Consider the following 24590-nt stretch of genomic DNA (forward strand, 5'->3'; position numbering starts at 1 on the left):
CACCAACATTCCCGTTTCGAAGGGCGTACAGTGAAGGGTGAATTTAAAGAAACTTAAAGTAAATTTGTGAGATGGACTAAGATCTTTTGTTTTATAAAAAAACTTATATTAGATTTATGTTTTCTTCACTCATTTATTTTATTTGTATTTTAAGGCCTTCTTATATTCTTGAATATTGGATAAATCCTTGCGCTGTGTATTCACTGTACCCGTGTGGCGGTGCTATATTTATATTTGCGTTTCTTATCTCCACGTAATTAAGGCAATGGCCACAGGACCCAACTGCGTGTGGATTCCTCGGAGGCCGTTCGTTCTAATCATCATCGCCATAGTCATCATCGACAAGCGCTGTCATCCGGGGGAAGGCCCTTAACCCTTGGCAGCCAGCCTTAACCCCCTTCCATTTCGAGTTTTTTGGGGCCCGTCACGAAACTATGAATTTCTCCTTGCCTCGCGGGAGCAATAATGTCTGGAATGGGGGGTTACTGGGCAACAGCTGCTGCTGCTGGGAAAGTCCCTCATGAATTCAACGCCCACCACCTTTGTTGTATTTTCAGACAGCTCTTGGAGGGGAAAACTTCTTGGGTACACCTGCTCATCACGGAATCTTGATTGGTAACAGGTTACGGGATAGCAGTTAACAGATTTCTCCTGTTGATTTTTGCCCGTTGAATTTTTAATTACTGCGCCACGCCACGCGAAAAGCTCAAGTACTCGCATCGAAAATTATGCTGCGACTTAAGATGTCTGCGAAAAGTTGAGCGCTTGGTTACACTTCCATTAAAGTTTGATTTTTATGCGCCAGCAGAGAAGAGCTCAAATTGGTATAATCGCAAAAGAAAGCTGCATTCATTATTGATGGCTCTTTGCCAAGTGCAAGTTTTAACTGATTTGATTTGGTGTTTCTGTAGTGTTCGTCTTAATTGAATCTTTGAATCCTGCCAAGTAACTGCGAGTGAATACGTGCATCTTTAATTTTTATGAAGAGCAGTGAGACACATTTTCAGCAGAATACATATATTTTTGTAAGCTTCGTAATTTGTTACTTGCAGCCCTTTGATAGCACAAAATCCGTGCCGTGCCACAGAGCCTTTGATTTTAATGAGCACCCGGACTGCAGCTCTATATAGATGTTAGTACCCGATATTCGCACTTAATGAGCTTCACCCCTCATAAACTTCGGCCATAAACTATACTCTGGATGGACTTTAAGTTGCCCTGGATGGCGCATTAAAATGCCGCAACGGATACCCGCCTTGGGTCAGGCCCATTAAATTGGCGGGCAGCGAAGAAGAGAGGACACACATCCTTAAGCCAATTTTCGATAAGCTTTTCAAAGACCCTCTTCATTGTCTGTCAATGCACGAGCATGAGTGAAAAATATTTCTACATTAAAGGTGACGGTGACGGCGACAGACGTTGCCACTGACTCCTCATTGGGAGCCTGAATTCTGGCGCAGGGTCCTTGGTCCTGGCTGCCGGGATCCTGAATCCTGGATTCTGAATTCTGGATCCTGGTTGCCGGTGCCTGTGACAGCGCCAGCAGGAAACAAACAAACAACGCAGCAATGCAAACACCGGGCAGATGGGATCCTGGGATCCGGGGGTTTTTCGGGGGCTACAGGGGTCGGGAATTTCAGGACAGTGCGTGTGTTTATTTTGTCGTAAATTGATTTTAACGGCGAATGACAAACAGCATCAAAAGCAGCAGCAGAGTGACAGCACGAACGCCATTTTGCGGCGTTTAAAAATGTATTTAAAAATTTGTGAGATTGCTATAGATGAGCTGTTAAAAGCTGAGATACTAGAAAGCCACATAGTTGAGTCCTCGGATAAAGAATTTTATTAATTTTTGAATTGCACAGTAAAAAGCAAACTACATAAAAGGAAGAACAACTTCTTTACCTTTTAAAATATTAATCATTATATTTTATTTTGAAAATAACAAACTTAAGATATTTTTCCACAATTTTAAAATTTATGTTACAACACCTTGCCAGTACGTCAGCACGCTCACTTTCTGATTAGAAAAATTATTACATCAAATTTATGTTAGTTGACAAAGTTTATGGGTTTATGCAGCGGCTGCTGCCGAGGAAGCAAAGTGAGGTGCTCGCTGCTCGGTAAGATGGAGACAAGACATGGCAAGGATGTTAATGGCTTCCCTTCTGGGTTGTCGCTCACCATCTAAACTGTATTATAGCAGCCACAAAACAACCTTAATAAATGTCGACACAAAAGTGGATGGCTGGAACGGCTGAGGGAAGGTGTCGTTGTCGTTGTCGTTGTCGTTGCCGTCTACCTGGCAACATGTAAAGCAGGTGTTTCCAAATCACTTACGTCGAAACATCGCCGAAACAACAGCGCCACAGACAGGACCATTCAAAGGATGCTCGCTACTGCTTCTGATTCTGATTCAGTTTCTGATTCTGCCTACGGCGACATTGTCGACGACTTGGCAACAATAACAGCGAGCAAATAATAAACAACAAATTTAGCAACATCAACTTTACCCACTGCCTTTTCCCACGCCATCAACCAGTGCAATACGCGGCGTATGCGTGATGTGCAGGAGAAGGCTTTTTACTACACATTCTGTCAAGTTATTTGGCAATTTTGGGTAAATATTTGCAACATTAATTGCTGTGACTTAAGGTCTATTTAGATACGGTAGGGGTAGTCTTATTTCAAATTAGAATTTAAATAGGTAAGCAACTAAATTATATAGGAATTCAAGAACGTTAATATTTTCAAGTAAACATTAAACAATTAAAGTTCCTGCAATGTAACAAATTGCATAATTTAATTAAATAAGTCGCACTTGTGAGTCTTTAAACTCGATCCGGCCAAGTGTGAGCTAGCAAATGACAACAATGCTGGCAATAAAAAAAGGCTTTTAACTGAATTATTCATAAAGTTTGGCGACTCTGACGGAAGCGAAGAGCGGGCCAACTGCTTCCTGTGTGTCATGGCCACGGCTCCTGCGTTTCTGACCCCAAGACACCCACATCCCTCCATTCCCCCCAACCGCCACATTTGTGCGGTTATTGCGGCGAAGAATGGCGGCCGGAAGTACACGTTGACAAGTCGCACTTCGTACGGCGGACAACTTCCGGCGGCGGCTCTCTCGCCCCGGTTCTTCTTTTCGGTTTTCGGTTTGCCCCGTAACTTTATGAACTTCACATGGCCGGCAGGCGGTCGGACACCTTCTGTTCCGCCGGCCAGACCACCGTTCGCATTTTCCTCTGCTTTCCACAGTTTTCCTCTCGCCTTGCCTTGCCTTCCCCTGCCATTCCTTTCCTTTGCCAGGCTTCCCTGAAATGCTCCCTTGGCAGGGCGCCCACAGCATGTGCGTATTTGCATGGGGCAGCGGCGAGTTTAAGACCGTTTGGTGTGAGTCTTGTTTATGCTGCGAAAGTGTGTGCGTACACTGGGAAAAAATTCCAACAAGGCACTGCTATTTTTTGCTTCAAAAGTAACTAGCCACTGTGAATTTTGGTAATGCATTTTTATACTCACATTACATAGCTAAAAATAACTATTTAAAAGTAAACCTAGTGACAATGTTTCTCTGCGTGTACTAGTGTGTGTGGTTTGTATATGTCTGCCGGCTTAAGCTAACTTTAAATTACGCTTAGCGACTGAAATTAATTTACGCAATGCCACGAGCACCGAAACAACAAAACAGTGCCGGCAAATGTGCAAATGTGTCGAGTGAAGGGCGAGGGGGGCCAAAACCGCTTCTGGATCAACGAGGGGCATGGCAAAATGGAGCGGACTAAGCCCCTTTTGGGCTTTGGCGCATTCCATAGGGCAAATCTGCGAAATCTGTGTCCTAGGTCGTAAAGTCATTTAATGCGCCGCGCAAAGTGGAAATCATTAAATGCTCTCGTTGAATGGGGGGCATTTGATATATCGAAATCATGTTGGTCGAAGTTTGGTCAGTTTTTGGATAGCTCTTGACGGCTGCGAACCGCATTTCGTCAGCAGATTAATTGGGGATTGTTACGGAATTGATTTATTGGCGTTTCGAACGAGTTTGCTAGCAGCCTATTGGTATTTGGGCATGCAAATAGAATATAAGCTTTTAATATGCTTGTTTGTAAATCTTCAACAAATGTATTTACTTTTGAAATGATACTTTCTTCATTCTGTTGAACTTAGTACTCATCAATAAGGTATTGACAAATGAGGCTCTTAGCCGTACAACAAAACCAATAAACGTATATTGAAAAGTCATTGATTTGGCCTTTTCTTAGCCAACTAACCACTTGACCAGCTAATTTCCTATAAGTTTTGGGAATCAATCAAATTTCACAATTGCCCTGCTCAATCAAAGACACTCAGTGATGGATTGTCTGAATCGGGTTTTGGGATTGTCCTGCCTTTCGCCTCTTTGACCATCGTCCGATACAATGCTCTTATCTTTTGCGGTTCCCCCCTGCAAAAATTGTCATTTTGATGACCTTAACAACCTCGGATGTTGCCCAAACCCGCATTTTATTTGCGCAGCTGCCTGTTTGTTGAATGATATTGGAATTTTGCGTGATGGTCGCCCCTTGTTGTTCAAGTGCCGCAAACATTTCGCTGGTGGAGCGTGCAAAACAATCAAAAAATTTGCTTTTCACTGAACAGACAACAATATACACAGCACAGAAAATAAAAATATATATAGAAATAAAAGCGGTGAACATGAAGAAGGAAAAAAAAATGGAATGGAAGCATCCGGAACATCAGTAGGAGGCATTTTTCAATTGTGCGAAAAGAAATTTAATATGAAACTCATGCTGTCTATCGATTTTTAATTTTGATTTGGCACAGCCCCATGAGTCTTTGTTGTGGTCCCTCTGCAGTGGCGAAAATTTTGATACTCCAACGGGTGAAGCGGAATCAAAAGGCTGAAATGGCTTAACATATTTTTGTGGTATTAATTTAAAAAGCTTATTGTGTTGCCCTCTTGCATTCAATAGTTTTATTTCATTCTCGGGCTGGCGCAACCCCTTGTAATGTGCCACGAAGTAGTAAATTTACTGACTTAATAAAAAAAGGGGTGTATATAAAATAAAGTTATGAGTTTAAGTAAAAAATATTGGAAAAAATCAGCTTATTTATTTTAAACCCTATATTCCTATTACTCTTAAGCATACCAGCTTAGTATTTAATATATTCGGAGATTTCCAGTCAACTTGTGTTTTTATTTGTTTGTATATGTAGATCTTGTAGTTATTTATTAATGTGGGCTGCGACTCAGCTGACACATTTCGCATTTTGGGTGATGGATGTGGGGCAATAATTTCTGCTATTTATGCAAACGTAGCTTGTTGTTATCAATGGATGGTCCCAAGTTCCCCAGTTATCCCGGTATGTTTCCCTTTTTATGCGGGTCAACGTTTAACCTTTACCTTGCCAGCAGACATACATCAAAATGCCCAGATCAAATGCTGACTTTTTGGTCTCTGGAAACGGCAACACGTGTGTTGTTTCCAGCACAGTGCGACATCCATCGGAGATATGGAAATATATAGATATTTCTATATATGTGGGTATGTGGCAGCTCTCTCCACTTATGCAAATTGAAATGCAAATAAGCCATGCCGACTGTATAGGCGTTTTATGTTCAAATCTCCCCGAAAGTCGACAGCCTTTTGTGATACGTATTTCGTATATTTTTCTTGTATTTGTGCACGAGTATTTGGTATTTTGTTATGGCACGCTTTATTGAATTCATTTAAAAAACAATTTATCTTTTTGGCTGCCACCGCTGCTGTTGTGCTCGGAAAGGCATTTTTCAGTCTTTTATTCTTCCGAGTAGGGAAAACCTTGGGAAAAGTCGGACAGAGTTGCAGCGCCTTTTGTCTAACATCCCAATTAGCCTTTTGTTTCGATGTCAATGAAAAACAGGCAAACCTTCTTTTTCACTACTTTTTACCCATTCATCTCCAGTGGAAGCTGTGTGCATAAAAAATTGTAAGGATTTTTGCCTCCTGCCGGTCACGCCTTTTAAGGATCACAATTGCCTTTTGTACACCGCCTCCTGTCAATGACTAAATGTATGGCTGTACAAAAAAAAAAGTAATAAAAAAAACAGGAAGAAAGAAATCTGATGGCCTTTTAACAACTAGAACTTGAGTTGAAAGCCCAAGCATTTTCCTTTGCTTTTGAGTGAGGCTATAGTATAATGGGCAGTTTGGAGAGATTTCCTTTAAAATAGGTGCACTTTACTGAAGAATATTGCTTCAAAACTTGCCAATAATGTTTGATTTTTATAAACAAACGTTTCACTTAGCGTATTTGCATCTTAAATTCAAGATCATTTTTCCCCAATAAATGAAATTAGAAAAATCTGCGAAATTTACCCATTCTTTGATTCTTGTGAATGAGATACCCACTTTTCATATTTCCAAATTCATACCCCACCTTTATTTAAGAGATTTGTCTGCCTCATCCTGTTTTGCACCATTAGTCGAAATCCCAGGGCCACATAAATCAAGCAAATGGTTTAACGGGCGATTAGCAAAATTGTGTTATAATAATTCTTATTTCATTTTCGGCTGCTCTGTTCTGTGCCATTTTGCTGCTTACACGTTTTTGGCATTTGCATGTTTCTGTGGCTGCTGCTACTTAGCGGCAACATGCAGTACATGTATCTGCTGGATCATTTATTTATTATGCTTGTCGCCTGGTGGTCTCCGCCCCTCGGCCCCGCCTACTGCCACGCCCTGCCCTCCGCTCCGCCCCTTAACCTTGTGATGGGCCCTTTGTCTGGCATGTATTTTGAATGGCCTGTTGAAATTTTCCAAACGATTTGCAGCATACGCCGCATTGAATGTTTTTTCCCACTCCCTTTTCTCTTTTATTATTATTTTTGTTGTGTTTTTGCCTTCGTTTTGTTTTTGTTTATTCACGCTCAAAATGCTATGGAATATGATTATCATGATTAATAAATAAATATGCTTGCAGGTCTCTGAGAAGTACTCAACTTTTTTTATTTGAACGGTTCGAAAAGTTTCTGATACTTATACCCATAGGTTGCGTATACGCAATGTGTTACCAGTACACACATACAACCAACTTGTGGTTGGTTATTTTTGTATAAAATACTATACAATATTTAAAAGGAGTATAATCTTTTGTGTTATCATTTTGATAGCACAACAGAAATGTTCGCAGAACTTTAGTAAACGTTTAATGATTTTTCATGTTGCCCATTACCAAAGCTAGCAGCTTTCGTAATCAGTTCGATATCCAACCATTGTATAGAAAGAATATTCCCCAACCAGCCTAGATCATGGACGAACAGATGCGCCAGATGGCTTAAAGGAACGAAAAGAATACGCGGAGGGAGAAAAGGGAAGCCATCAACTTGTTGGCAATGAATTATCGCCAGCCAGATGAACATTTAATGATGTACAATGGCATCGATGACGTTGTCGCTGGCAATTTTAATAAATTCAACAGTCGAAGGCCCGAGACTTGGGTGGCGCATCCTTCATCTTTTATCGCGAGGGAAAACAATCCTGCCCTGGACGGCAATTAAATGAATGTCCTTAGCCCTTGTCGTCCTCTCGCTGCCTCATTGACAGCCATCAGCCATCAGGCAGCAGCAATCAGCCATCAGCCATCAGCGCGGAATTTATGAGGCCAGGCCTGTGTCCGTGATTTATCGGCCCATTGCACAAACTTACCGATAATTCGAGTTGAGCTGCACATCGCCAATGGCCACGTTCTCGAACAATGTGGGGCAGCAGGTCCATCGCGCCCAGTAGAAGGTGAAGTCGGTCGAGTCGTAATGCTCGGTGAAGCGACACTTGAGCACCAGATCGACTCCCTCACGCGTGTCCAGCGAATCGTCCCCGGAGATCAGGCCAATCCAGAGCCAAAGTTGACCTGCAACGAGACAGAATGACACACAAGCTTGATAACACCACGCAAAACAGCTAAATAAATTTAACGATGCTCTCAAGCAATTTATTTTAAGCTCTAAAGACAAATGTTTTAATTGAACTTTTTTTTATTATACCGTAAATACTTAATTTTCTACAAAATGTGCGTGGCTGTTAAGTGATGACAGGCACATCTGAATACTTAAAAACGGGAAATCTTAAATGTTATAAAAAGATTATAGATATATCTGACACCGGTTTTTTGCAGTCTACGCATACAACATTTATTTCCGGATAACCGGCAGCGGCAATTCAATTACCTTGTGCAAATTTCAGCCTGCGTCCATTTAATTAAGAGAGAACCCGTCGAAATCCAACACAAATTCATATAACAACATTGATATATCCTTGCTGCTAAACTGATTTGATTTATTTTGTTTCACTATTATTAACGCAGCAGAGCAAAAACGAAAATCAATACCATTCGAAGAGCACGAGCACTGGTATATGCACCAAAAATAAAGAATCAACATTGGCAGAAAAAAAAAAAATACAAAAAAAATGGTATTGTAGCAGCTCGTAGAAATTGTAAATCTATACCACAAAAATGAATAATTCACATGCCACGCCAACCATAACACAATGCCAACCAGGCGGTGGAAGAACTGCATCCAAATTGGTTTGTGTTCCCGAAAAGAATTTCCACACAAATTGGGGGATTATTTACCCATAAAGACCGCTTAGAAATTCTATTTTATTTATTCGATATTACAACTGAAATAACATTTTTTAACTTTAACCTCAACTATTTTTGCGCTTTACAATTAAATCATTTTATATGTTCTTAAAGTTTCAAGTATTGCACATTTTTATGCTTATTTTTCATATAGATGACGCCATAAATATACAAAATTTGTATTCGCATTTGTGGCATATTATTCGAACATTTTTTTATCTCTTGCTGAAACTAAGGAAAAACTTTCAGAGAAGCAAATTAACCGGAAATAATCGAGATAAAATTTATTGCAGGCATATAGTACCCAAAAAATAATGCATATTGCATACGAAGATTTTTTGTGGGCGTTCAATAAAATTTAACCATGAGATTTCCGCGTTTTTCATAAGCTTGAAAGTATTTTCACATAATTGATGGTGCAAAATTTCCGAAATAAGTTTTCTGAAAACAATTCCAATCAAATTTCGATGGCTGCAATTCGTTGTTCGTTCCATTTTTATAAATTTTTGGTAGGGGGAAGAGAAACTTTGGAGCTTTTACTTGTGGTCGCTTTACAGTTTTAGCAGCATCGTTGAAATAAAACTAAGCACGCAGTTTAGTTTTGGGGAGTTTTCCCTTTTTTTTTGAAGTGTGTATTCAGCTAAATGGAGCAAATGGTCGAGTGGACGCCATTGGGTCGAGTGCTGGTCGGAAAATAGGGTTGGGAAAACTGGTGGGATGTGGGGCGGTTGTTTGCACATGCAGCGCTTAGTTTTAATTTGTCTGCCTGAATTTTAGTTTTTTGTGTGCTCCTGCTTTTTATATTCTCCGCTTTCCTTCTTTTTCCACTCCGCTCAATTTTCATGTATTTTGTTGAAGCGAATCTGTTTTTTGTGCATCTGCCCATCCATTCATGTACCATAAGTCTGTGGAAAATGTTCTCCCATTTCACCCTACTACTACATTGTTGCATTTGTTTTCTACTATAAATCTATATATTTAAGCGAAGCAACAGCTTTATTGTGTTCGGATTTTTGGTGTATAAAACGCAGAGTACAAAATGCAAATAACTCAATGCACTGCGGCTGCATTTTCGATTGCCTCGAACGCTCAAATGTATGCTACGTTTTTTCCACCAGCTGCTGCTTTGCTTTCCTTCCTTCTTTCTTTTTTAGCTCGATCATGTAGAACTTTGGCCCTTGCTGCTATTGTAATTAACAGTTGGCAACACAAAAAGTTTTGAACATTCAGGAAAACAGGGTTTTTAACATTTGTTTGCTTTAAGTTGGTATTTTTCCATTAAATACTTTGCTGATATGTGAGGGGGTTTATGATATGTGATGGGGTTTATGAAACTAATGTTATTTATGACGCAGCTTATGTAATTGAGTTGCACATTCCCTTGTATTTAAGGTCCCACTTAAGCTTTTCTCTGTTTTTGGTTATGAAAACCGTTCATGTACCCGGAAATTTTCACCTAATAAAACTAAAGACCAAAAATTATAATGTAGCAATCTTCTAATCAGTGATATTTGCAACTGATATCAAATTAAACTGGGCGATAAAAACGTGTTGGTTCAACGCATGTAATTTGAAAGCTCAGGAAAATAAACAGAAAATCGAGGAGTGAACAGAAGTGCTGACTGGGTATCGTGTTTAATGTTTGTTTTGGCTACCGATTTACATATTTCCCTGCAAATAATTATGAATGAGGGCAGAGCTTGTCCCTCGAGGGCCTTCAATTAGCATGACCACGCCCTCGCCGCCCCTGAGCATACAAAAGCATGAAATGCATATGCATATAGATTTCATTTACTGCATGTAAGTTGATTTCGGATCTGGAAGCGGCGGAGTTGGTTATATTACCATGAGTGAGTCGAAAGAAAAATACAATTTTTTTTCGGCCAGAGCTCGAGGAAAAACTCTCTATAAAATGTGTTAAAGTTTTTTTCATGCTTTTCCTTGTGACTTTTTTTTTGTTGCTTAAAGGCTGGAATGCATTTTGCAATTATTTAAACAAGCTTTTGCAATCTGATGGATTTTAAAATGTAAATTAACTTTGTTTGCATACGAAAGTTTTCACTCGTAGTGGGAAAACTTATTCCGGCCCATATGTGTGTGTGTGTGTTTTGTAATAATTAGCCATCATTAGAGTTTCGGTAAAGTTTTCCATCGTCTCACTTTTCCTGCTCGCTTTATGAATTTTTCAATTGTTCGCTGGAGAACTGAGGACTGAAAACTTTATCTCCACTCAGTTCAGATGGGTTCAGCCCGACTCGAAATGCTTAAACATTCATAAGTGCAAGTGCGCACTGCACTTGGAAAAAAATGCATTAAGATTGATGCTTTATTAATTAACTTAAAGTAAAACCCCAATACTGTTGAAATACAATTTAAAATTTTGAGTGAAATACATAAGGGAATTTTATTCTAATTAATGATTATGTAATGTTTTGAAATTAAAATTTTCCAGCTGTGCATTTAAGGCGGCAAAATAAAGGCAGAGTTCGTTTGGGCCAAAAAGATGCCAAAGCAGAAGTCAAGTCTGGCCAAATGCAACCCAAACAAACCCAAAGCAAACAACAAAAACTTTTCACATACTCGTAAAAAAATGAAACTTTTTCACTTTACACTATAGTTTTTTTTGTTTAGTTTTTTAGTTTTTGTGGCGGTGGTTTTCCCTCCGTTTTGCCTATGTCGAGTTTGACTTTGTTTGGGGTCGACGACGCGTCATCTTCATAAACACAAATGGCATCAGAGGGCTAGAGAAGTGAGAATAAATATGGTGTCTATTGTAAACGCAGTCTAAATACTCTACAGTTGGTAAAAGAATGTGCCGATTTTTAATTTCTTAATTTAGTTTATATATGGTTTATAATTCAAGATCAGTTTTCATGTAGCATATAACCCTGAAGCAAAGTATTTTACTCTATATCGCGGAATGAGGCACATGATGGTTCTATTTAATGTACTTATGGCTTTCAGAGGATGGCACAATCAACCGAAGTGTTGCACTTTGGCTGCAACTTCCCCGGCAGCAACTCGAGTATCCTGTACATTCTCTTCCCTCAACATTTCCCCCATTCTAACACTTGTACATCATTTTCTGTCGGTGTCTGCTTGACTTGTTTGTAATTATTTATTTCGCATAAAGTGAGGCACAACAGTCTGTGCGTAGACAAGAATTATGGCATTTCGGGCACTGTGTGTGATGTCTGGAGTTTTTAAAACAGATTTCATGCTACAACGCCGACAAAATGAAAAGCGGTGGTATGAGATGGGACAACGTTTTCTCTAAGCAAAATGCAACTAATGTGGGAGCGTGTGTTACACTTAAAACAAGCTGTTTTCTTCTTGGCTCGTTTACTTGTGGCTTTCCCTTGGTCGTTGTTGAGACAACGCTAGGATTTTCCTGTCCCCAGACCTCTCTCTAACATTTTCCCTGACCAGTTTTTGCTTTTCGTTCAGCTTAATGCGAATTCCTGCTCTTAACATCAGCCATTGTTGTTTTTCTTGTGTGTTTTGTGTGTGTGTGTGTGTGGCATATAAATATAATATGTAGTCTCGCCTCCTGCCATTGTTGTTGTAAAATATATTACTTTTTAACCTAGGAGTTGCTGAACAAACCCACACCAACCCCCTCCCCCCTTATTCTTACTCATAACAATTACAACAATAGCAATTGCTGCCTGAAAATCAACTACACGTATATGTGAAAGATTCCTGGGTCAGTGGCGTAGCTTTGGACTTGAAGGGGATTAACTTTGACCTAACTTCTTTGAAAGCTGGGAAAGTTTGGACTTAAAAGTGCAAGGCAACGACACTTAAAAGGGTTTCTATAGATTTAAGGTGCACTATGCTAATGTATTTCCGGAAAAACAAATGTGGCAATAAATAAACAATTACTCTAATGTCCTAGTAAGCTGTGGTTTCTTCTTAAACATTGAAACAAAAGCGAAAATTGATATCGTTATTCCAATGCAAATCTGTTTAGATATTCATTTTTCGAAATGGTAGTTACTTTCTTGGACGATACTGCTTGAGGTGCTTTTAAAATTATTATATACGTTCTTTGCGTGAGCCCCCTTTGAAAAGCAACTTGCTTCCTCCAACTCTGGTCATAAACTCAAGTTTATGGCTCTGTGTTCCGTGTAATGTGTTGCTGACATGCGCTAAGTTGTTGCGGTTGCTTTTGCTACTGTGCTCTAATGCCATAAGTCTTTAGTGGTGCTCTCAAAGCAACTGGGTGGATCCTTTGTCGGCTGGGATAAGAACTCGCATAAGGGATATGCCATCCCATATCCAGAGTGTTTGCCTTTGCTGCAGCATGTGTGGCAGTTCATACGCTTAACAAGACATTGCAGCTGCAACTGCAACACGAACTGCCTGCAAAGCGCTTACACTTGGAGAAATTAATAATCGTTTCCTTTTAAACAATTCTTTTTAACTTGCAACTTGTGTGCATTAAAATGTACCTATTTGAAATCTAAAATATTTCAATTATTTTGAAATAAAAAAGGTATTTAATTGAAATTCGTGTTTTGCTCAGTGATCTCGCAACAAGCAGGCCTTCTTTTGTGACAAATATTTGCTACACATAAAGCATAACAAGCGATACAGGAGGAAAATGTGGATTGCAATCCGTTCGTTCGATGAACAATCGGCAGTCAATCGAAAGGCAAACAAGCAACTGAAGATCCGTAATGAATTCTTTTACCCCTACGCTCACTTTTGCGAACCATTTGATGGCCACAGCCGGTGAGACAACTCATTAATAAGTCGGTATGTGAAACATTTGCAAATTAACTGCAAACGTTGCGTATGCGTAATGTAGCCAGTATGCCAAGTATTTGCTTAGCCGTCACCGAGTCAGGGGGAAACTGTTGGAAACTGCAGCTGCGGGAGTGGGAAATGCGGGAAAATCTGGCTGATGACTTAGCGATGGACGCCGTTGAGTGGAAAACCGGAAATGGGCGGTGGAAAAGTGGAAAAGTGGAGGTTGAGTAGAGGCAATTACATCAACCAACCGGGGATCTGGAATTATAAAACCAGCGATGCTTTTAGCGGGATTATGTTCAGGGATTACGGTCAGAGGATCTATGCTAAAAAACCTCAGGGCTACTTATAAATAGATTGGTCTCGGAAGCTGTCAGAATTATTTGTTGTAAACTAAGTTGCTTAGATATTTGTAAACCTAAATAGTTGTACAAATTTCAATTTATTCTTATTCAAAATTTGCATTACTTAAACGTCGATTATAAAGTAATATACGCATAAATGGTATTCACTGTGCCACTTGAATATTTTCGCGCAGCTAATGTGCCCGAAATGGAAATATGGTTTCCTCATCTTCATGGCTTATGGCTGGTGGGCATGGGAAAAGTTTTACGCTGCGTATGCGTAACATCTGGCTAAATCGCTGCCTGTTGGGATTGCAGCGGATTTGGTTGGAAAATGAGGACGGGGGCGGAAAAAGGGTAGCCTGAAAAACGGCAAGAGGGACAAGGGGGAAAGGGGGAAGGGGGGAAGGGAAGGAAAGATGTAAGGACTTGTGTGCCACTCAGAATACCCAATTTCACTTTAATTAAAACATTTGCAGCTAGTAATGTTGGCAAAAGTTGCCTATCCACTTAAAATGAGACGAATGGGGTGTGGGATAAAAGCCGCGGCAGCCAGGGCACGTATATTACATAATATGCCATTAATAAAAGTGTTTAAAGTTCACTTAAGTGCCGCACGGAGCTTTAGACAAACGGAAACCGTATCAACAACAGTTAAAGCCAACCGAGCAAACTAAAACCCACACATATACACATACTATATATATATATATGAAGCAGGAGGAGTTGGGAAAAACGACGGTCTTTGGGATGATATATCCCCAAACCAATACTAAAACACTCGGATCCTATGACTGACTGTCAAGCAGACGGGTGCCCGTTTTATATGCGACCAGTGCAAAGTAAACATTTTCAGAATGGGGATGACAATGAAAATGGGGGGACTGGGAAAATAGGAGGAGCAAAAAAACTGAAATGAAAAATCAACGTCACATTGCGACTAGAACTTCATTTATGCTGCAAGCTACAGGGAGGCCTACTCTCCTGTCTTCCACTGCAAGAACGTCTGATTTTAATGAAGCTGTTATGATAAACAATAAGGGTGTAGGCTGAAGTTGGTTAGCCTTAAGTATTATTCAATAGCTTACCCAAATCAGTTACTAAACCCAATAGGAAAATAAAAATTTAAGTCATTTTTGCAAGTGTATAAGTCCCCGTTGTGTGTCTCCTTGTCCGTCTTCATATCCGCTGGCTAAGAGACTGTGGATTCATTCACAGAATTGACTTTGCGGCTCAGTTGCGTTGAAAGCCAAGCCAAGTCAATAAGGCACGCACAGATGGACCGTACTGTGTGTCCAAGTGTTGGGGACTTGGGGGGCAAACGGGCCCAACAGAAACCAAGAATCTGCTCGAGAATATGGCTGTGGTGACCACACATCCATCCCGGGTTGAGTATCTGTGGACCAAAGTGGTCCGCATGGGTAGCTCAGAATGCAAATGCAGTTTGCTGCCAAAGATATCGGAGTACAGATACGGAACACGGAATTCCGAGGTGTCGCAAATTAATGAGGTCTGTGAGCAGAGATGCAATGGACTTAGTTGAGGGTCTACTTTATTGGGATTAATATACCGGTGATTCCGATCTATTGCAATTTTGTAAATTAAAGTTCAGTTAATTTAGTAATGTATATGTTTTAATATTGTGATTTCTAAAATTATTAGAATTCTTGATTACATCTATATTCTGTGAGTACATATATTTCATTGCGTAAATTCACAGAAACTCTTTAACTTATATATTCCAATTATAAATACTTGTTTATTAAAGCAGTATCTAAGCATCTCCGATGACTATCTACTTGCTTTGGCCGACTCTTGACCTCAATTCCCAGCATAATGCAATTTCAAGAGTCCATTTCAATTGTCCTTTGCCTCTGCCAGCACTACTCTGCATTTTCTACTACATTTTCAACATTTTCCCGGACATTTAATTTGGCATAATTTGTTCGACAATTGTCAAAGGCTGCCGTGATTGAGTGGGACGGGAGGAGCTGCATAAATCATGCGGTTAAGTTGTAAAACGTTAAACTTAATTTGCTGTAAATTAAATAATGCTAAATATTCGGAATGTTGCATGCAGAGGCACTCATGCCGAATGTTTGTCATGTTTTGTGCAGCGCAATATTCGAACATGAACCAGCAGCTGTAGCTGCACTTGCCGCAAAATTTATGATTGCATTTACACGCAGGCGAAAGAGGAAGGACGATGCGAACAGAAAGAGAGGGCCATACAATAGGGACAACTAAAATAGCACAAGGATTTTATATAGTGGAGAGATATGAACGATAGAGCAGAGTATATAAAGCAAATCACACTTTTATAACAATTTTTTAATTTAAAATGATACATTTTCCACACAGCATCTTGCTTGCTATTTTCTTGACCTCTGCTGTGCGGATTTTGAGTCCTTGTTTTGTGGCATATGGCAGAAGTTTTGGCCTGCACTCGGCGCCGCTTTCTGTTTTTGTCAAGCACCAACAAACTCGGCCAGCTGACGCCTCTTAATTAAATTATGCTTTTTAATTAGGCCATTTTGCCAGTGTGTGTGTGTGTGTGCTGTGCATTTCCGTCGCTGGAAAATTCTCATGTTTGTGGAGAGAGCGCGACTAATTGAGCATTTTCTTTGTTGCATTTTGTTTGACAACCACGAGTGGTCCAAAAATCAAAGCTGCAATTTCATGTTGCTAAATTAGTTGGTTTGAAATATGTCAAGTTAATTAATGACAAAATGAAATGAAAAACTTATCTGCGTATATATATAAATATATTGATGGCCTTAATAGAAACCTTGAGTATGAATCCTTGTGAATTTAAAAGCAATACATTAATATTTCTCAGCACATACTGGTAATCTCGTATAAATTTCTCTCTTATCTGAATTCCTTATTCGTTAAATGCTTGATAAGCCCTTCCGAAATTCGACTTTTAATTAGCTTGCCCTTCTTTAATTTCATTTACCTAGTCAAACGAACATTTTTCTTTTAATTTTGCACTTTATTGCTTTTCAAAACATTCAACCAATTAGCATTTAACTCCGTTACATTTAATCCCAAAGAAATCTCCACTTCCCATCCCCATTTGGCTCACTCCACAGTATTTATTATGAGTTTTCCATTAGAATAATCTCTTAACAGATTCACTTTACAAGCGAGCATTTCAGTTAGCTCTCTCGACCCTTGTCTTTATTTTCATATTTTCTCATATTTTCCGTTTTCTGCATAATTTGCCCTGTGCCATATTTTTGAGCGACCCGGACAGACAAGGACTCTTATCTAGGAAAAGATAGAAACGCATATTCACACAAATTTGTTGTCATGTTTTTGTTGCTCAGAGGATAATTTAAAAACAGAAGCACCTTTGACACTTGCAACTGACACTTGGGCCGAGAGGACACCCAAAGAAAAAAAAGGGACAACGACCAGACGCTTTAATTTAATATGCCGTTGACCAGAAAAAGGGATGGGAAAACACAAGGGCAACCCAGGCGGGCAAAAACCAAATCCCGAAAGTGTACCCAAATCACTTTTGAAACTATCTTGCGCCTTGACACAGCCCCAGAGGGATAGAAAACGAGTGCCAGAGACTGGGTTAGCACAAGTTTAAATGTGGCTAAACATTTTTGACCACACGAAAGGGGCTCGAATTTTATTCACACATCTGTGCACAGAGCGTAACGGAAATATTTGTATTTTTATTTATGGTACTTTATATTTGAAATAAAAATATTGCGTTCTATAATAGAAACCTTACGGCTTAGCTACAAGATATTCAATTCAGTATTCTGTTATTTAAGGACGGCTTTAGAAGCGTAGCTAATTTTTCACTGTGTAAATATTTATGAGGTCCTTAAGGATTTTCATTCAGATAAGCGTTGAGCATTTAGAGCCTGGGAACCTTTTCTTGTACTCGCATTTTTTCGCTGGCTCCAGCAGATTTAATTTGAATGCATGCATTATAATGAACCCCATTGAAGGAAAAACAAAAGGTATGCCCCAGTTTGAAAGTCATTGCCGGAGGGGATTTAGTGATATTAGCCTCGGGGGCAGTGGGGCAATCAATGTAGAACACAAATCAATTGCCCGATGCCAGCCAAGCGTGAATTACGTGACACGCCACGATGCGTATACGTAATGAGATCCATTTTTTCCTCTGCAGCATCAGGAGCAAAAAATCCAATAGAACACGCAGACTAACAGAACAGATAAATACAAGAAAACCCACACATGACGAGGGGGAAAACTAACGAACTGCGAGGGGTAAGATTTCCGTGAAGGAAAAAAACTGACAACAGCATGAAAAATTGTCACTGGCTGAGAGTCGCCCACTCTACTCTCTACTCAGCCCACTTTCCCGCACCAGCTCCTTCGAGGCTCCAGTGCAGCTAAAACGCTACAGAGAAACCGGAAATGTTGCTTAATAAAAACGGATATACCAATTTAGTTGTGTGCAGCAGTAAACAACAACGGGGAAAATAGGGAAAAACAAGAAATACAACCAAGTCGAGCAATGAGTGCCAGAATAAAACAGCAGCAGACGAGGCTAAGAACAGGAATCCAGAGTTGCAGAGGAAAAATGTAGGGGAATGGCGAGTAAATCTCGAAACAGGGAGTCCTGCTAGCAACTGCAAAGCTCAAATAAACACAAAAATAATAGAAATTCATTTAAAGTTAAACCCAGCACAAAACAAAGACCAGCAGACAGGCGAACAAGGTGGAGAAGGGCTTACAAAATGATGGCACTTCGTAAAATACTTAATAGGTAACTTTATAAATTAGAGAAAAGGAATTTAATAAATCCACTAGTTTATTAAACTATACTATTTATTTCTTTAAGGTATTGCACTGACATAATATTGTCTAGATTTCTGTATTTTTCGCCACGTTCTGGAACAATAACCATATCTTTGCCAACTTTATTTCCATTCAAAGTTTCTTCGATCTACCCCAAAATCCACCATGAATAAACAGGAATTAATTCCTCTGCCCCCAACTGTCGCAAACCCATTCAAATTCCCGCATACCCCGACCAAAAAAAAGAACAGAAGGAGCAAAGCCGCAAAAAAGCGGAGCCAGCGTTAAAATGCACAGCGCAGTGATCAGGATCAGAAACACAATGGGCCAGCACCAAGCTCTGGCATGTTGAACATATTTGTTGACTGAATGGACGGCGGTGAGAGGGGGTCTAAAAAGGGGCTAGAAAGCAACTGAAAAAGGGGGTTTTGGGGCGGAGTGTTGGTGAAGTTTAGCCACACAGCTTGAGTGGAGTTTGGGGGTCGGTTTTCTGCACGGGGCAAAATAATATAAGCATGTCAGTTGCACACTTTTAGTAGGAGTACATTATATAGAATTGGAATATTATCTTTGAGGAGCTAACACTACACATCACTTTTTTAAAGTGAAGCAATACACAAACTAAAGAATATGAATGGCATAGTTTTTTTCCACTTTTTTATTACAAGTTAGATAATTATGTGTCACCAAACAAACCAATAATTTTTTTCGGTACACTTTTTGCTGTTTTTATCCCGGCCGCAATTTTAGTGTTTTAGGTTTTAAAGCCTTTAAGTTTTTTTTTTTTTGGTTTTTTGCCCAAAAACTCTGCCGTTCTCCCCCATACTTTTTTGGTTGTTGCCCGCTTTGTTTTGCGGCCAATGCAGCCCGTTTACGTTTGAATGCACTTCAGTGCAGATGGACCTCAGGGGGAAGGGGGAATGGGTAGGGAAGGGAAGGGCCATTGGGCTGGGAGCTTGTCTAAAACAAATGACCAAAATGACACATGACCACACGGCCGTTTTGAAAAAATATATAGGCCAAAAGACTTAATACAAACGAGGCGCAGAAAAAAGTGCAACTGGGAATGCTGCACCGAAATGAAATTGCTGGGAAGAAAAAGGATGCCATCGATATTTTATTAAAAAATCAGTTTTAATGCAAACTTGTAGGCGTAGCTTACAATATTTTCAGATGTTATCAATGTCCCTTAAAAAATACTTGTACTCCATCATAATTAGAAGCGTTTAAGATTTGGCAGTCAAAACGATTCGAAAAAACTACCATCGCTTGCCGAAATCGTGCGGAAAATCTTTGCAGCCTAAGTTCAAGAAACCCATTGGCTCTCGGAAGCAGGAAGTGCGTTGTCCCCCGGAAAATGCCCAAGAACAAGAACTGAAAACCCACACAAAACCCAAACTAATGGGAGGGAAGGAAAATGTTGTTTCAAGCTGTGTGCACGAGCGGACTCAAACGGTATTTTCTCATTTTTTTCCTCTAGATTTTTTCAACAATTTCTTCCATACTTGGTTTTTTTTTTTTTTTGTGCTGGGGTGCTCAACTGTTTTCGCGTAGCTGTCATAAAAACTCGCCATAGGAAGCGGAAAGGAAATTTGTGCCAAAAATATACACAACTGTGGGGATCTGGTGAAAAAAAAACGAAAGCAACATGCCGAGTTGAAAGTGGGTAAAACGCAGAGGCTTCCTCAAAAGAAGTAAAGATAAATAATGGCCAACATGATGCGTGCGTGTACTATATATATATGTATATATATATTTTGGAGGAGTGTGTGGCGTAGGCTCATTTTCCGTGAAATGATTGAAGGCACTGCCATAACCCGCAGTTCCAGCACCGATATTACTCAAACGATATTCAGCGGAAGGCGCTGGCCAAATTGCCCACACAAATAAGATGATAGATAAGCCACTGCCAGATGACTCAATTAGCGAAAGATAATGAATGACGGTGGTCGGGGGCAGATTGTCAAACAGATGCTGCCATAAATGATGATTTTGCCTTGCCGAGCGCGCAATTGCAACTATTTATGGGTTGGGGGGTTTTCGATTAGAAAGGGGTTGACTTGCCCAGAACGGTAATTAGTGTGAACATACTAAGGTTAATTTGAAGATAGCTTCGCTCCAAGATAAACCTACGATATACAGCAAATTGGTAAAACTAACTTTATGTGGTTTTAAATATGGGAAAAGTTAGCTTGATAAACATACATTCATAATCCTTTCGCTTGCATAACTTTTGTTAAATCTGACAAACGTTTTCCTGCCATTGATCAGTTTTATTGCGTTTGTTATTTCAATTACCCAACTCCCATTTCAACAAGTCAAATATTTGCTAGATTGATTGCTTGATTACTTGTGGCTATTTCGTCAGCAAGGGAATTTTTTGCGCTCAATCAGCTAAAGTTTGGCAATCAGTGAGCTCCCCCCTGAAACCACAAAACTGCCTGCAAAACTCCAGCTCCAGCTCCAGCTTTTTGTGCTCCCTGTTTACTCTCCCTGAACTGATTAAGGTGCTTCTTTTAGCCATTTTTGGTGCTTTTTTCCCTTTCTTGTTAACCGTTAACGGCGTTCAACTGTGACAAATGCTTTTGTCGGTTCACCCCACACGGGCACACACAAACATTCAGATATATATGATGGTTCTATAGATACTTCGCAACACGAGAAACACGGCCAAAACTCATAACATATGTTGCTGTGCATGTTGGGGCGGCTTAGAAAAATTATTTATGAACAAGGCGCTCAGACAATGCCCCGGATCTTACGACATAACCCTAGTATCCGTATTTGATGCACGTGCAAAAATAACCAAAAAAAAAATTGGCAAAAAACAAATATATCGATCGATTTGAAAATATACATACTAAAATACTTCAAAGTCTTATCGCTCAATAAGTTCTTTGAAATTATTTAAATGTTGAAGAATTCGATGCCCTATCAATATATTTTATGGCATTTATATGTTCTTTTTTTAAGGAAATTTTTAAAAGTGTATCCCTTTGTGGCACTTGTAATTTCTGCTGAGGTTTTTTTCGCCTTGTTGCACGTTTAGTAAATAAATCACGCGTTACGTGGCTTGGCCATTTTTTATATAAATAATTCGAGCCAAGTTTGCTGTTTTAGTTTTCCAAGTGGGCAAGGTGGAGGTGGTGGGTGGTGGATGTGGAGCATTGATATACTGATACAGTGACCTGTTAACCGCTGACCAACGCACCGCCCCCCTTTCAGGTTCCTTTAATGATTTATGGCGTGTGGCCTATTAACGTGTGTGTTGCGTGTTTCGGCCCCGCCCCTCTGTGTATCATAAATAAACGCAAATCTATAAACTAAACAAAACTAACAAGTGGCGAGTGGGGAAAGTGCGGAGATGCGATACGGGGAAAATGGTAAAATGGTGAAACAAACTAAAACATGACTCGCTGGTTGTTTATGTCTTGGCTAATGAGCACGAACTTGTCAATGTGTCAATTTAATTAGACAAGCAAACTCACACTTACCAATTGACATCGAATATTGAATTATGCGACAGCAACACCATCCGTTGCAGGCGCCTCTGTTTGACCATGTCGTATGTTTACTTACATTTTGCTACGAGATGTTAACATTACTACAATCGAAACACACACCCACACACACACACGCTGATGAGTGTAGGCCCTTCTCATGCAACTATTAGCTGCAAAAGTATAACACATACGCCATGTGTGCCTGTCAGGAAGGGGATTGCACAGGAAAACAATAGCCAACTAGCCAAACTCCCTACCTTAGTTAAGTTGGGATACTTAATTGGCGACTATTTAGTTTCCATTCATTGTGCATTAATTCTATGTACCAAATAATGCTATTATTGCTGGAGTAATTATAAAAATCAAACATCAAAAGGACCCAGCTATTTAAAAAACAAAAGAGAACGCTATAGTCGAGTTCCCCGACTATCTGATACCCGTTACTCAGCTAGTGGAAGGAGAAGGAGAGTCTTAAACACAGTTTTGGCGGTTTGTAGCGTTATAGTGGGCGTGCAGAAAGTTTTTGGCAAATCGGTAGAAATTTACAAGACTAATACAAAATGAAAAAATATCAAAACATTTTCAAAAGTGTGGCGTAGCAGCTTGGGCGGTTTGTGGCGTTATAGTGGGCGTGGCAGAAAGTTTTTTGGCAAATCGATAGAAATTTAGAAGACTAATACAAAAATGAAAAAATATCAAAACATTTTCAAAAGTGTGGGCGTGGCAGCTTTGGGCGGTTTGTGGGCGTTAGAGTGGGCGTGGCAAAATTTTTTTGACAAATCGATAGAAATTTACAACACCAATACAAAAATGAAAAAATATCAAAACATTTTTCAAAAGTGTGGGCGTGGCAGTTTTGGGCGGTTTGTGGGCGTTAGAGTGGGCGTGGCAGCATGATTCGACAAACTTGCGCTGCGTCTATGTCCCTGGAGTCTGTATGCTTAATCTCAACTTTCTAGCTTTTGTAGTTCCTGAGATCTCGACGTTCATACGGACAGACGGACAGACGGACAGACGGACAGACGGACAGACGGACAGACAGACGGACGGACAGACGGACATGGCCAAATCGACTCGGCTATTGATCCTGATCAAGAATATATATACTTTATATGGTCGGAAACGCTTCCTTCTGCCTGTTACATACTTTTCAACGAATCTAGTATACCCTTTTACTCTACGAGTAACGGGTATAATAAAATATAGTATTTATCTATGCTTATATCATTGAAAATCTCATTGAAAACGTCTTTGAAAACGAAAGTATTGGTATCTAATTAACTTTTTTTGTCAATGCAGCAGCAGCAGCTGGATTGACAGCCACAGCCAGAGTCCAAATCAAATCATTTATGCCCGAGCTGTCCTGTCCTCGGCCCCATCAATAATGTTGCTCTGACAGGAGTCCTCCTCAGTGGCCATCTCCCTGCTTCCCCATCCCCATCCCCATCCCCATGGATTACCTTTCGATTCCCGAGCCCGGACTATGGTCAAACAATTAACGCCACAGCCGCCCTAATGATTTATGTGTGCCCTCAGAAGGTGGGGTTTTGATTGGGAAATGGTAAGGGTAAGCTGAAAATGGCTGTCTCAGCTTTGAGGGCTTTGCATACGGGAGTGGGTCAGACAATTTGCGCTTAGAAGGAATCAGGAAATCATCGGAAAGGAAAAGGCGATGATTACACCCACAATTATAAGTACACGTTTGGCTTATTATAATTAGGATTTTTTTGGGTGGTCTTCAAGGATGGTTTTTTAAATATTTTTAAATCTATGTTGTAAATATTACAATCAGCTTCACTTAACTCTTTTTATCTCACTTCTGTCTCAGTCTTTTTAACACCTAGGAAAACTTACTCAAGAGTATCTTTGAAAGTTATTAAATACTCTTGTCGGCCTGGATTTCGGTATATAATCCACTTCAAGCTGAAGCTCCTACTTATTTTCTGAGCAGCTGCATCTCTTTCTTCTAAACTGCTGTCGTCTCTTTCGCTTGCTTAGCATGCAAATTTGATGGCGTTGGCCATAAAATGCAACTCTCTTTTATATTTTGTCCCTTTTTCGGTTTTCAAATTTCACTTGGAAAAATTTTAACTACTTTGCTGGCGAAAATCCTTCCCATCGCAATCCTCTTCGCCATTGTTTGTCTATTTACACGAGCTCATTAACATTTGAAATGACTTTTTCCTTTTCGCTCGCCGGGCGTCGTAAAAGGGGGGCTTGTAAATGACTGCGAAGGGGGTCGAGTTATTTTAATGTTTTGCTTTTCGGCTCGGCAAACACTTGGCACTCCCTGTCAACTTACTCCGTCGCCAGTTTTCATTTCTTTTTTTGCATCGAATAAAATTTGCAAAAATAATTTACAACCAAAAAAATAAAAAAGTCTTTTAGGCGTTTCCTCAGTCTGAAGTTCCCTAAAATACACTGTAATCGGCAACTAAAAAAATGTCTCAAAATTTAAAATATATATTTGTTTTATATTTATTGTTTAGCTCCTATTTGTATGACCAATATTGCTTATTTAATAATTTATCTTGCTTGCTAAAAATAAACCATGTCAGATCTTGCATACTTAATATTT

The 24590-nt window shown here is 39.8% G+C and overlaps 1 protein-coding gene across 4 annotated transcripts in view; it reads right to left on the reverse strand.

Annotated features, from left to right (window-relative positions):
- LOC120443838 (hemicentin-2) overlaps positions 1-24590 on the reverse strand; it is a 103359-nt gene that overhangs the window by 48079 nt on the left and 30690 nt on the right. For all 4 annotated transcript variants that reach the window (XM_039623195.1, XM_039623197.1, XM_039623196.1 and 1 more), the window contains exon 3: positions 7686-7887. In XM_039623195.1, the coding sequence (XP_039479129.1) occupies positions 7686-7887 (202 nt within the window). The remainder of the gene's footprint in view (positions 1-7685; positions 7888-24590) is intronic.

The sequence above is a fragment of the Drosophila santomea genome, chromosome 2L, assembly GCF_016746245.2.
Source record: "Drosophila santomea strain STO CAGO 1482 chromosome 2L, Prin_Dsan_1.1, whole genome shotgun sequence".
NCBI classification, from domain to species: domain Eukaryota; kingdom Metazoa; phylum Arthropoda; class Insecta; order Diptera; family Drosophilidae; genus Drosophila; species Drosophila santomea.